Raw genomic sequence first — 13874 nt, 5'->3', positions numbered from 1 at the left:
TTCCATAAGCAAAAATATTATTGAAAATGTAATTTTTATTTCCTTCACCACTTTTAACAGCCGAAAACCCTGAATTTCATTAAACCAGCAGCAACGTATGGAGTAATTTGGAATGTTTCCATGAGACAGAACAGTGTAAATACGTCTTGGATGTGAGGGCTTGGACAGCAGTCTCTGTGGGACCCATTCAGAGTGGCATCTCCTTGCGAAAGACAGATTTTAAAACTTTTAACCAGCACGAGTGACAAAATGACAAGCACCAAATCAGATTTACACAACATGTCTGTGTTCGTGTGTGCTGCGGTATCTCTCAATGCGATTTATAACAGGTGATGGTGGGGGTCGCGTGCTGGACAATTCCTGGATGTCCCTAAATTTCAAGAAATCGTGAAGTGCAGAGGGAACGGCAAGCTGCTGGACTACGTTGGTCCTCATCAGCTGATCTGGCCCCAGCACTTCGCGAACCTTCAGTCGGCAGAGGTGGAAAAGACAGGGAACTGAATCTAAAATATGGAGAGAAAGAATCCAGCAACTATTAATGTGACATTACTAAAGTAAAATACCAACTCAAGTACAAATTTTGTACCAAAATAAGTGTGTGGCTCCCAGGTCTTCTCTGCTCGCCTCTGGTCCAAGATAATCTTCAGAGAAGGAGAAAGAGTCGACCAGTTTACAAACTCAAGCAGATAGTTGAGCACATCGCTGTCTGTCTTCTCCAGCCTGCACAGGACAAAAGATGTGGAGCATCTCTGTTAAATCAAGCTTTCAACAAAGGGACGTGTAAAACGGTAAGAGAGCGTTTTTACATGTGGGGGTGCAGGAGCAGAGATGGTTCAAGTCCTTTGTTCAGAAGTACGGAAAGCCAACTGGAAGCAAAGTCCACTTGGCTCAGTGCTACACAGACCAGCTCCCTCAGCTCCGTTAGCTTTAACATGGTCTTCCCACGATGATGCGGTGCCAAAAAGCCCTTGGAAAACGCCTCCGGCCGAGGGATCCTCCTGTGGTCCAGAATCAGCTCCAGCAGGTCTGTTCTGTCAGTGCCCAGGGCGTAAGTCCATTCCTCTGCATTCAAAGTCGCTCCTGCACTGAGCAACAGCTTTACGGACTCACTGAAAAACAAAACGTTGGATCAGGGACACATTCATTTTGTTATCTTGATTCATTCTTCTGCTTTACTGGAAAATTAAAGGACTAACGTCATGAAGGAGAACATAGAACTGATTTATTTTCTAAAGCTTTTGTGTTTCAGGACATAACGTTTTTGTTTATAGTAGGCAAAACAAAAACAAAAAAAACTAACGGTGCAAATACGAGAACACATTCTGCACAACACAGGACTATTATTCTTTTACAAAACTTCAATGCTAAAAAAAAACCCCTGAATGACTGAAGTAAAATGAAGTTCATCTCCTGCTCTGAAAGCTCTGAGTTGATCAGTCTTTGACATCGTTATGAATATAATGATTGGTCTGAACTTTGACTGGACCCTTGCAACACCTTGATTATTTTCTTTTTCAGCCATTCTGTTGAAACATCTTCTGTTGTTTTTAGAATCATTGTCATGTTTTATAATTTTACTTTTTCTATATGAATGTATTTGATGAATCTATTGCTCACCTAATGAAGTATTGCTCAAATTCATTATATATCTTTTGTCTGCTATGTGGATGGAGGCTTTCTATAAGACAGTCGGACCATTTACCTCATTTTTCTTTTTAAACATCCTGTACTTGTTCAGTCTCTTTGTGATGGTTCTGAACTTTAACCCCAAACACGCCAACTCAGGCTTGTAGAGTTTGAGTTATCTATGCTAATTGTCCCTGCTAATTAGATTAGATTAGGTAAGATTTATTGTCACTGGTCAGTATTTTTAACAGTACAATGAGGAATTAAGTATTTGCAAACTTGTAAATTATGTAATACACCTTGTGGCATTTTCTTTTCTTTTCTTTGCTTTTTTTTCTCACCAGTCACGAGAGAGAAAAAGTAAATCCAATAACTTTTGGTGACAATAAGAATAAAATGAAATGAAACAGAGAACACCAAATCTATGAAAAAAGCAATTCACAATGAACTGAAAGAAAATAAATAAGTAAAACACTTGCTTAACAACATAAAGACTTAAAATCACATAACATAATCTAATTTGCTACTGTTCATCTTTTTATCAAATTGTGTGGCCTTCAAGGAAAAGAGGAAAAATGCAAATACGGCATGTAAATGATCAGATAAATGTGCTTTTAAAAGACTTAAAAACCAGCCAACACACCTGCACGGTTTGGTGGATGTACGATGTAATGCCAGCGAGAGCGGAGAAGGGAAACCCAGAATGTCTGCGTGGTCCTGAGCATCTGGGCTGTAATCTTCCTTTAACAGCAGCTGGATGCTGCCGGTCTGGTCGCTGTGGATGGCCACATACAGCGGACTGACCATGCGTTCGCCCCGGTCACACGTCCGGTCAGTGACCTCTATTAGCCTTCGCAGAATACTGGGATTACGGATTTTGCAAAGGTTAATATCAAGAAGGAGATAGAAATGCAGCCAGAATCTGATGACTTAGGTTTAAACACAGCAATAAAAAGATGAAAAGGAATCAAGCTACAAATTGCATATGATTCAAGAGCAAAGTATTCATTCTTAAAAGCTTAGAAAGGCCCTGATTATCGACTCTTCATGAAGGCAAGTTGATAAAGGTACCTTATATGGCCAAACTCAGCAGCAGCATGAATAGGAAACTGAGGCCAGTCTTTGCTGCAGGCCATGTTCGGATCGGCGCCGTTATCCAGCAGGAGATCCACGCAAGCCTGGTGGCCTTCCTGGGAGGCAATCAGCAGCGGCGTCGCCAGATCAGCTGCCTGTGTGTTCACAGTGGCACCTGAAGAGGAAGTTGCATATGTGTTATTTTGTTCCATATCGAGGCCATGCTTTACTTGAGTGTGTTATTTTGACTTTGCTCAAACAACAGTTTCCCTTCTTCCACCATACTTTTAACATGGCTATCTGCTGTCTTTTTTATGAGCTCTCGCCTTTGCGTTCTGTGTAATGTTCAGCGATACTGAACCACTCAGCAGCATGACTGTTACATTTAAACATAGAGCAATACATTTTTTAAAAAAATTATTGTAGGAAATAAATGTTCTTTGTTCAGCTGTTGCCTTGAGATGATTTCAGTCAGCTCAGTGAGGTCAGTGCCAGTCAGTGAGCTGAAGGCAACGTCACCTTGAACACATCCGCAATCAAATATACACAAACTGCACGCATTAATGCCCACCAGCATTAATAAGGAGCTCCAGGCACTCCTTCTGTCCGTACTGTGCTGCCAGAAACAGCGGCGAAATCTCGTGGTCATCGTGCGCCTCGAGGTTGCAAACGTCAACAAGAACACGAACGATGTCGCTGTGACCCTGAGGAGGGAGGGAAAACTCTTCATCAAAAACAGCTGTGGAGAGGATATGACAGGAGATCAGTTCTCAGTGTGAATCTGATGAATTACCTTGTAAACAGCTTGGTGTAGACAGGTCCAGCAGGAGGCTGTGTGTATCCTGTTGACCTGCGCTCCTTTCCTGACCAGCAGCTTCACGACCTCTGTGTGCCCATTGTCCACGGCTGGTGGCAAACAGATGATCCACACAGGAGAGGTGTTTGAATGCTCATGTGGCTCACAAACATATTCAGGCCAAGCTGTGTGTTTAACTGTCTTACCTGCATATAAAGGACAGGACAGGTCATTAGTCAGCTGGTTGAGGTCAGCATGCGCTTTCAGGAGGAGCCGGACCACCGCCAGGTGTCCTCGCTGCGCTGCCAGGTAACATGCTGACTCCCCCTCGTGAGTCAGCGCGTTCACATAATCACGATGACATCTGGAGGAGCTTTCTGCACGAAGGTTAGAAGTGAATATTAAAAAGGACATCCTGACAATATCAGGAACAACTTCTTTGTTTGCCATTTGTCAGAGTCAACGTTTTTTTGCACATTTAGGTAACTTTTCTTACCACTTACTGCAGACAATATTTCCTCCACACAGTCTTTACTGCCAGCTGCTGCTGCCTCATGCAGAGGGTTCCAGCCGCGGTTATCTCGACTGTCGACACTGCATCCTCTGTGGATCAGCCTCCTCAGCCGCCTCCTGCAGCCTGAGCGGGCCGCAGCAGCAACACTGGACACGGTGTCTTCATAGCATTCTGTGAAGTCCATCCCCCGGCTTTGGGAACAGCTGGTGTTAGGAAGAGAATATAACAGGTACAGGGAAAAAAAAAGACAATATCATTTTAATTACCTTTACTAGACTAATCTGTTAAATCTGTTAGATAACTGGTGCCTTATTTTGTTGCTTGAAATAAAGTACATTTACATCTGCACGGTGAAATAACAATATATTTAGATTTTTAAACATTCAAATGAAATCAATGATGAGGGCCTTTCCGTTTTAGCTATGGTTGCATGTTTAGGACCGTTGCCCCATTGGGATATGAACATCTGCCCTCCAGTTTCAAGTCTCTAAATACTTTTCATTCATGATTTTCCTGTAATTGACTTACTTCAATTAACTCTGGTCAGCTTCCTGATCCCTGCAGATAACATTATCACTGCATTATATTGGTATTAGCCATTAACATGATTTTCCCTAGGAATTGTGATAAGCATTGTTAATGGCCCTTCACATCTTGTCCAAGGTTCCAATGTAATTGATTTAAGAGTATAAAGTTAAAGGCTAAATAGAAATTGTTGCTACTGAGCTTCTTACAGCTTTGCTTCTGTAACCATGACGATAAAGAGAGGGATGACTCCACTTTAATCTCGTATTGCGACTTGTTTTTCTGTTAAAAAACAAAATGACTGGTATTAAAACATCTTTAATTATCATAAGACACTACAAAATACGACCCCAGTCGTTCGCTATTATTCTGACAGCAAACACGTCTCCAGAAAAATATACCCACTCCCTGTAAAAACAAACAACAGCAGACAGAATACGAGTTTAATCAAATTTAAAGCCGATTTCTTTTTCTCACCAAAACAAATACGTCTAGGAGCCAGTCGACGTTTGATGGCGTCACACCTCAGTAAGCTGTCCGTCGCACGGCGCTACGTCACCAAAGCGTCCGAAGAAGCAGGTCTGATTATATTTTATTTCGGTTTTATTTCATCGTCGTCTCAGTTTGAGCTGGCAGTCCAGTCACGTTTGTTAAATGTGTGTGAAAACACGAGGAGAATGAAACAGTGAGAAGAACAGAGGAGCGGTGACCAGCGGCCGTTTTTACGGTAAAATGTTGATGTTGATGTTAGCAGCTACATGTGGGAGGTTTACTTTTTCTAGAAAAAAAAATCGGATTTAGAGCTGGTTAAAATCAACAGACCGGAGTAAAATCCCAATTACTAACAAGCCTTTTTCTATGACTAGAAAATATATATTTATTTACATTTTTTTAATGTATTTTTATTTTTACATTTTTTCTTGATTAAAACATATTTAATAGGAACTTCGCTGGCGTTTCCTAAAGCAACGACTTAATTGTTTTTTTTTTCTGGCTGATATTTAGGTAATGGGCTGATTTTTCAATCAGCCAATAACAGGCATATCCATAGAGAATAATATATTTGATCAGATTACAAACTATGGTTCATTTTATTTAAAGGGTTAAACGTAGAGAATAATATATTTGATCAGATTACAAACTATGGTTGATTTTATTTAAAGGGTTAAACGTCTGAGAGCTTAAAGTTAACATTTCTAAATGTTAGAAAAAAAACTTTAAATAATCTCCACACTGGTTCTAGATATTTGATCTCCTAAAAACACACATCCTGAAATACATTCATGCACTTAGTGCTGGATGTTCCACAAATTTGGACTTTGGGTGTTGCGTGGTCGGCAGCTTGGAAGAACCATATCAGAACACCCACAGCCGTGTTCATCTCTCATGGAATAATTAATGTCTCCATTAATTAAAATTAGATCTAGGCTTTTTAAAAACACAGAAGAACTAATCTTACCACCCTGATTTGTCTGTTTTTGTCTTATTGCCTTGAAGGTAACAACTCCAGCTGCAGCACCATGGTGGACATCGGCGTGAAAAGTGGAGCTGCCTGGGTCTGTCAGACTGAGGGACCTCAGCTGGGTGACATCTTGCTTCCTGTTCATCTGAGCAACAGAGAAGACGACGATGAAGAAGATCTCAGTCATTCTGACAAAGAAACTGATGAGTAAGAATCCTCCCCGCCCCCCACACTTTTTTCCTGTCTTAACTTTTAGCTTCTGTGATTTACTGAGCATTGATTAGTGCGTAATCAATGCCGTGTGCTCTGCAGTGTTGCTCCGGTGCTGTTGGAGCAGGTGGAGGAAGGTTCGCCTTGTGTCCTGACTCTCAGCTGCCGCACAGCCTCCTCCGCTTCTGTCAGCAGCCTGATGGTGGTCAGCGAGGCTCGAACCATGGAGGTTTACAACCAACTGGAGGAGTACTGTGGGACGGTGCGGGGCATGAAGGAAGAGAGCATTCAGTCAGACAGGTACGGAAACTTACTGCTGACTAACAGCAGGCAGAGTGAGCAGCTTATCAAAGTATGCAGATCTTTGTAGGGGAATTTCAGATTTGGCTCTTCTGTCTACACATGCTTTAACCGACTCTGTTTTGTTGCATCGTTTGTTTGTGAAAGTTTGTGTTTGTAATCCTTTCGGATGGCCACACTGTAAAATCTGTGTGTGTATTTGACAGGCAGTTAAATGTATGCTGAAACAGTAAATTTGTCAAGTGAGATCAGGTGCTTTTGTTTGTTTCTCACAGTCCAGAAAGAGGTCCTTTCTACAGGAAGCAGCTGGTGCTTGACTCTCCATCGTCAGCCTGTGAAGTGAAGGTGAGACATAAACCGAAACCCCCCCGCCCCCAAAAAAAGTCTCATACGTTTACATTTACATTCAGTGTGATTTGGTACAATTCGGTTCTGTTTCCTCTCAGTTGCTCTCTTTGGCGGGCAGAAGCAGCGTTCTGATTCGTCGAATCGTGGTGGGCCTGCAGGAGCTGCAGCCCGCTCCGACCCGCGGCCCCGGGATAGACCTGCAGCAGGTGCAGAGTCTGGTTGAGGAGATGGGAACTAGCTTGTCTCCCGGAGCGCAGAACCTCCTGGACATGGTGCAGTTCCAGCAGAAGGTGGGAAGAAAACATTTTAAAATACCTCCATGAGAGCTTTGCAGGCCCTGATGCATTTCCTGTTTCAAATTGAGCATTCTGTGTTTTATTTCTTTTTCCTAGAATCAGACAGGCTCTCTGGGTGGCTTCCTGCCTCTCCTGATGGGTGGTGGAGCTTTCTCTGCATTGGCTGGAGGAGCAACTGCTAGGAATCAACCTCATCCTGCTGATACCACGGTATCACAATTATCTGACCCACAGAGACTCTGGGGGGTTACCGTGGCTGCAACTGGGGCTAAATCAGAACACCACTCACATTTATATTACCCTGGATAGTCCAGTAGACTCAGTTCGATTGGGGATGAAAGTTGCAACATTTGTTGCATTTTCACCTGGTGCGGTTCGCTTTCACACTGAACTGTGTCAAACAATCCAAACTAATTTAAAAACCTGTTCACCTCCTCACCTGTGGTGGCACTGCACCAGTAACTACTGAAGGAAATGAAACAGAAACTTCAGAAGGAGACATGAGTGCAACTTCTTTCTTTACAACATGTATTCAAAAGTAGAGTGGCGTCAGATTTTAGCAGTTGTAGGATTTCTGTTTTGTCTTTCGTAAAAACAAAAAAAAAAAACACAAGCCGTTTCTCCCGCCAGCGCTAGATTTGTGCGTTTGTTTTGGTTGTATTTACCCACTATGCCCTGCGCTATACTCTGCTTCTTGCTTTTGAAGCGGTTTCCAGTCCGTTTGGCATTCACACACGCATTCAAACCGCACTAGAATTCTATTTAATTGAACCGAGACATAGGATTTTAGGTGGACTTGAGCTCTCAGTTTTGGTCCGCATCAGAGTTTGATTATGCATTCAACACCTCCTCAAACAAGCCGGACTTCCTGCTCCGAGTTCAGTTAAAGCGGACTAAACAGGATGGTTGTGAATGCAGCCTTTATGAGGTTATAGCAAAGTTAAGAAAAAACTCACAGACCAGTTGATAATGTCTTTTGCTCTTGCCTCAGTTTGTTTTTAGTAATTTACAATTTTTTTTTTTTTTTTTTTTAGGAGAAAATGTAATAAACTGTGTTGTGTCAGGAGAAAGTACCTGAGCTCAGTTTTCAGCTAGATTTTCATTAAATGTTTAAATTCTTTGAATAATAACTTTTTAAAAATCTGTTTCAAGCCTCCAGAGCCCATCAGGTCTGCAGACCTGACTCCGTCTCACAACGGAGGGATGTCAGAGGGCTCCACTTCCCCAGACCTTTCACTCTCCGATATCAGCTCCAACAATACCAGTACGTGTCACTTGTCTTTCTGGCTTATTTCAAATTATCAGTAAATGATTGGAGCACAATTGCAGAATGTATTACTATGCACATACAAAGTACGAGGCGCTATCCCCGCTGTCTACCTCTGTCACTGCAACCTTCTGCATATTCAGCTTCACTCCATCGTGAATGAATGCAAATAAAGGAAAATGTTTCTTTTTTTACTAAGAGTTCATATAAAGCAGTTATTATAAATTTAAGTCATTGTTTCTGTAACTTGTCTTGCTTCTGTCCTATAGTGACACCTTGTGGCCAAAGGGTTTCATTGCCCAGGCCTTTTATTTCCAACTCCGTTGTGGATAAAATCTGTCTTTCATCTGCAGCGAGCAGCGACAACGGGGGGCCAGTGAACCACGCCCAGCTGGAGGAAATGATGTCACACTTCCTGATAGGGCGGAGCCACGGCCAGGCGCTGAGCCCTGAGCTTCTGCCCATGCTCCAGAGCGTCTGTGGACAGGTCGCACAGCTTCGCCTGGATAACACCAAGGCAGCGCTTGAGAGGGAGAAGAAGATGAGGAATGGCACCTGGTAGGTGGAGTTTAGAGAGCTCCCTCCCATCTGCAGGTCTCCGTCTTTTAAACTCATCTTCAGGTGATAGAAGGCTGACTTTGTAACTGTGTTTATGTGTCTCTGAAGGTTCAGGTCTGAGTTCTTCGCTTCACCCAGATTTCGGGCAGCTAGTTTCTAGCTGTAATAACTGAAGCTGTGTGTTGATTCTAGACCGGTCCTCCTTATTTTCAAAGATGAAAAACTGTAGTTTTGTTTCTGTTCGTCTGGAGAGCATCCTCCTAATTTATTGTTTTATCCACTTTGTGCATCGTTTAAGTACCACTGGCAGCCAAGCCCTACAGCATGATGCTGCCACCACCATACTTTATGGTCGGTACAGTGTACTTATAAAGCCTCGTCTCAACACCTCCACGCATATCTATTGTCACTTTGGCCAAACAGCTCAATCTTTGTCTCGTTTGAACATCAAACTTTTCTCCGGAAGACATTTGGCTGCGAGTTCTGCACGTCGGCCGTACTTTGCCAGTATGTTCCACTTTAAGGCTCGATTGAGACAAGATTATTCTTAGGTTGCTCCCAAACGTCCTAACCAATTCCCTTTAATCTGTGGTGAGCTGTTGGACCTAAAATTATGGACTTCAAGTTTTCAAATGACCTCACAACCCCTCCAAAGAATCTTTGCTTCTTAGGGTCATAGCTAATGTCCTTCTACCTTGACGTGTGTTTGCAATTAAATCTACTGAGTGATTTTTTTTTTTAAATCCGTATTTAAGTGAGTCTGTTTGGGAAAGTTTAATATTTTCTCTGTGTTTTATCCAAACCTACTTTTCTGTGATGTTAAAGGGGAAAACTTGCCACAGTTTAGCAGATTCTGTGGGAGATGAAGCAACACAATTTATGATCCCTTCATGCTTTCAGATCAAACAGGAAGTGCCGTAGGAACACAAAGCACTCGGGTTTCGCAGCCACACCATGCTCCAAGACGAAACGGAAGCCAGTTTCTTTCACAAGCCAACAGTTTGGTTTTACTTTGGTTCTCCCTGCAGTCTGCTACCTGGTTGGACCTGAAACTGAATGCGTGGTTCACCAGAAAACTACGCGACGGAGTCAGAAGGATTCGGGTTTGGTGAGAAGTGGCTGGTTTGCGGGAAACCAACACACACAACGGAGCAGATTCATGAGCGTCGTTGGACGTGTGAATCACGAAAGTCTTGCAAAACAGCACTAAACCGGCTCAGAGTAGTTAGCGCACCAGTCTTCCGGCTCACGCTGGTTTGATTTGAAACATAAGAATCGTTCTGTCTGATGCGGCATCAAAAACCGCAGCTGAATAAATGAGGCTCTTTGTCCAAGCGGAGTGGGCTGAGAGAGAGAGAAGGTCAGCTGAGTCAGACTCCATGTTGAGGAGAGAAACGCAGCTCAACGGTACGTCTTCCCTCGTCGGGCTAATAAACTAAAACTGTTCAGATGTTTAGATTAGTATTCATTTACCACAAGGGTTTTATAAGTCGATGGCAACAGTACCGTTTCTATAAACTGCTGTTAGACATAAAGCTGCTGTTTTTGCAGGATCTGCTCCTGTGTTTTGAGAAGAGTCTTGTTTTTCATTTGGACACAGACACTGAGGGCTGTGTGTGCTGAAAGCTCAGACCCATCATTAAGTTTTATTGCATACCAAGAGCCGCTTCTCATCCACACATAATGGAAATAAATGGCTTGTTAATTTAGGGCTTTTTTAAATTTATTTGAAGTGGCCCATTACCAGGGTGGAGTAATTAAACAATTACAATGGTCTTTAAAAGCACAAGTTTAAATTTTCTGATTTTTACAAAGTCTTCAAATTATACACTGTGATTTAAACATATGCAGTACATCCCCACTGATGTTTGCTGGAATGGCTCTCAGCAATTTGCACCTTGTTACCATCAGAGAGCTTCAGGTCTGATTCTGGTTGGATCTCTGCCTGCTTTTCTAGCCAGGATTGATATAACTCATTCAAACTTGTTGATTTCCTGGCCAATACCAGGAAACCTTCAAATTTTCAATTGTGTTTAGACCGGGCCTTTTGTAAGCGTATTCCCACACCCTTAATGTTAAAATCAGCTTGTGTTTTGGATGGGTTGTTCTGTTGGAACACCCAGTTACATCCAAATTTCAACCATGTAGCTTTTGATTTTGGGTGAAGATGAAGGTTTTTGGACATGGTGTGAGGGTTGAGCCTCACTGTGTGGACATTGACACTGGTGCTCAAGCAGTTTCCAGTTCATGGCCGGTTTGATCCGTAGCGGTTCCTAAACATCCCAGCGAATTTCCTTTCAGCATATGGGAAGAGTTTGAATCCTCCTCCAGGCCTCATTAAAGTGGTAACGTGTCTGACTACCTTGTACCTTTTGTAAAATAGTTTGAACTGTTGACCTTGCACTCAATCATAACCACCAACAAGCCTCGTTGAGTTAAAGAAACGTTAGCACCACTTATTAAGACATTTTGTCGAATATATTTATATATATTTCAACTTGTATGTCTAATTTAGATTGGAACGGTTCAGTTCATTAGTGGGATGCGTATGTGACCGCCTCCAACAAACGTTTATCTCTCCCAGGCCACAGTTGGCGAGAAGCATCATGCTCTCTGATCCAAAACATTAAAAACAGAACAAACCCGAGCGAACCGCGTCCTCTTTGCCGTCTCTCTGCAGTGAGTTGGACTCGGTCATGGAGCGCCGCCTGGAGGAGATGGAGCGGAGGCTGAAGGAGCACATGGACCGGCGGCTGGACGCTCTGGAGCAGAAGCTGGAAAAGGCCCTGCTGATGGCGGCTCTGAACCATGGAGCTGTGGGCGGACCGCCGGGAGGAACCGCTCCGATTGGGCCTTCGGATCACATCCACCCAACTCCAGCTGCAGACTGAGCTCAGACCAGCTAGCGCACTCACTCGTCATGTAACTGGAGGCCTTACAGTGCTTGTATTAAACCAGACATTGGTGTCAAGAGTTACCAGGGATGGTGACGGAGAGGACGAAGTCACCTTTAACGCATAAAACTGTAACAAATTTCACTTGAAATGTCAAAACTAGACACTAAACGGCAAAGTGTTTGCTCTCCAGTCGAATCTGCAGTTTCTGCTTTACTGCCACGCTGCCGGTTTAAAGGTTAAGTCAGTGAGACACTATGTTGTGGTTGAGCATCCTGAGTGCAACATAGGGCCACAAAGTGTCTGAAAACAATGCAATAACACTCATTAAACCTCAGTGTTTATGACTAAAATCAATTCAAAATAAACTGTAATAAAGAATAAACTTGCATATTTTAACAGACCGCAGATAAATCTGCAGTAGATTGTAATGTAATGCAAGTTTTCCAGCATCGCTGATTGAGGCACAACACCAGCAGAGGGGTTGTCTTTCCACTTAAAGCATCTCTTTTTGCTTTGAAGCTTGCAGAGTCCATAAGTGAGACGAACAGCCGAGAGGATTAAACTCCCTGAAATACGAATTGAAAACTCATTTGTAGGTCTGACCCTGTTTGAGCCGGTGTGTGCTCTCGATCTTACAGGGGTGAAAGCTGATGATGTAACTTATTTTAATGATCACATTTTAAATGTTTTAGATACTGTACATGTCTGTAAGCTATTAAGCAGATTTATAACTTGTGGAGTTAAACTGTACTGATGTGAGCCACAAATAAAATGTTTTTAATACCAATGGAGCAGCGTCGGTGTTGTGCAGGAAACTTTCAACACAACAGAGGTAAAGCTGAGATGGTGGTAGCAAGGAAAGAAATTAACAATTCAAAATAACAGTACTTGTTCACAATTAGAGCGCTTTCGGTAAAACGGCCAGTGGTTGAGCAAAGATGCTCTCCTCATGTCTGATGTTGCAGGGATTTTTATCTTTAGTTCAAGAATTTAGGGAAATTGTTTGTTCAGCATTAGAAAGTAGTAAAACATAATCTATTTTAAATGTTTTTAAATGGTTTGCAGTCAGAAATGCAGAAATTTATACAGTTTTTGCTTCTTTTGTTGTCACTTGTTTATGTTCTGGATCATGACATTTTAATATCAGACAAAGATAACAGTTAATGCAAAAAAAAAAGTAGTTGGTAATTGTATATTCATTAAAGGAATAAAAAGTTATCCAAAACATTGTTTAATAAGAAGTAACTGCCTCCCTTTGTTTAGTCGTGACGATATTTATGGAAAACTCAGTTCAGTTTCACTAAGCCACACCTGGACCTGTAAAATCAAGAACACACTTAAACTTAACCTAACAACCATATGGAAAAAGCAACTCATCATGCCACAATATAAAGAAATTCAAGAACAGATGACATTCTCTATGAGTCTAGGAAAAGCCATTTCTAAAGTTTTGGGACTTTGTGGAGCAACAACGAGAGCTGCTATAGAGATTGATAAAATATAGAGCAGTTAAAGATAACGGGGGATGGCTATCAGTTTTTTGCTAGCAATTGTGCATGCTAGCAAAGATAAAGGCTATTCTACCTATAGTTCTGCCTTTGTACTTTTAAACACTGTTCAGTGTTTAATTCTAAGTTCATTGTTGAAAGACACTTGAGAAGGAATACAGAATCAAAAGCTGCAATAAGTATAAAAAAATAATCTCCATGTCCAATATCAAACTGCTAAAATACAAATGTACATGTGCGACATTTGCCACAAACATGGCGCCACTGTTTTTTTGTGTTATAGCACCACCAACTGGCCCGGCATACGTATGTCTTCTGCGGCACTGCATCCTGTTGTGTGGATGCGCATTTTCTAATTTACAAAAATATATTGTGCTCGATGTGTTCGGGCCATAAATGTGGCTTCTCCAACATTTGACTTTGGAAATGTTTTTACCTTGCAGTTCAAACTTGGGTCTGCAGTCTAACATCTCTGTACTTAAGGGAAACTAAG

The 13874-nt window shown here is 42.1% G+C and overlaps 2 protein-coding genes across 3 annotated transcripts; one reads left to right on the top strand and one right to left on the bottom strand.

Annotated features, from left to right (window-relative positions):
- Window positions 1–15: 15 nt before the first annotated feature.
- On the bottom strand, window positions 16–5099 carry asb3 (ankyrin repeat and SOCS box containing 3). The gene is made up of 10 exons (XM_014989488.2): window positions 5013–5099; window positions 3993–4213; window positions 3703–3873; window positions 3494–3606; window positions 3272–3404; window positions 2698–2875; window positions 2270–2488; window positions 807–1109; window positions 587–720; window positions 16–503 (listed from the first exon to the last, which is right to left on the bottom strand). Exons 2-10 carry the CDS (start codon window positions 4192–4194, stop codon window positions 271–273), a joined length of 1686 nt encoding a protein of 561 aa, XP_014844974.2. The 5' UTR covers window positions 4195–4213; window positions 5013–5099; the 3' UTR covers window positions 16–270.
- On the top strand, window positions 5044–12660 carry cunh10orf88 (chromosome unknown C10orf88 homolog). Of its 2 annotated transcripts, none has more exons than XM_088016319.1 (9): window positions 5044–5114; window positions 6033–6204; window positions 6310–6507; window positions 6783–6852; window positions 6954–7145; window positions 7248–7361; window positions 8304–8415; window positions 8772–8976; window positions 11657–12660. In XM_088016319.1, exons 1-9 carry the CDS (start codon window positions 5048–5050, stop codon window positions 11865–11867), a joined length of 1341 nt encoding a protein of 446 aa, XP_087872445.1. In that variant the 5' UTR covers window positions 5044–5047; the 3' UTR covers window positions 11868–12660. The 2 variants fall into 2 exon arrangements, with proteins under 2 accessions (XP_087872445.1, XP_014844976.2); XM_014989490.2 differs by having other exon boundaries at window positions 5104–5262.
- Window positions 12661–13874: the final 1214 nt, after the last annotated feature.

This window comes from Poecilia mexicana, unplaced genomic scaffold, assembly GCF_051168715.1.
Source record: "Poecilia mexicana isolate PSO_F unplaced genomic scaffold, ASM5116871v1 scaffold_19, whole genome shotgun sequence".
Classification (NCBI taxonomy): Eukaryota; Metazoa; Chordata; class Actinopteri; order Cyprinodontiformes; family Poeciliidae; genus Poecilia; species Poecilia mexicana.
This window is presented reverse-complemented; position numbering and strand designations above follow the sequence as displayed.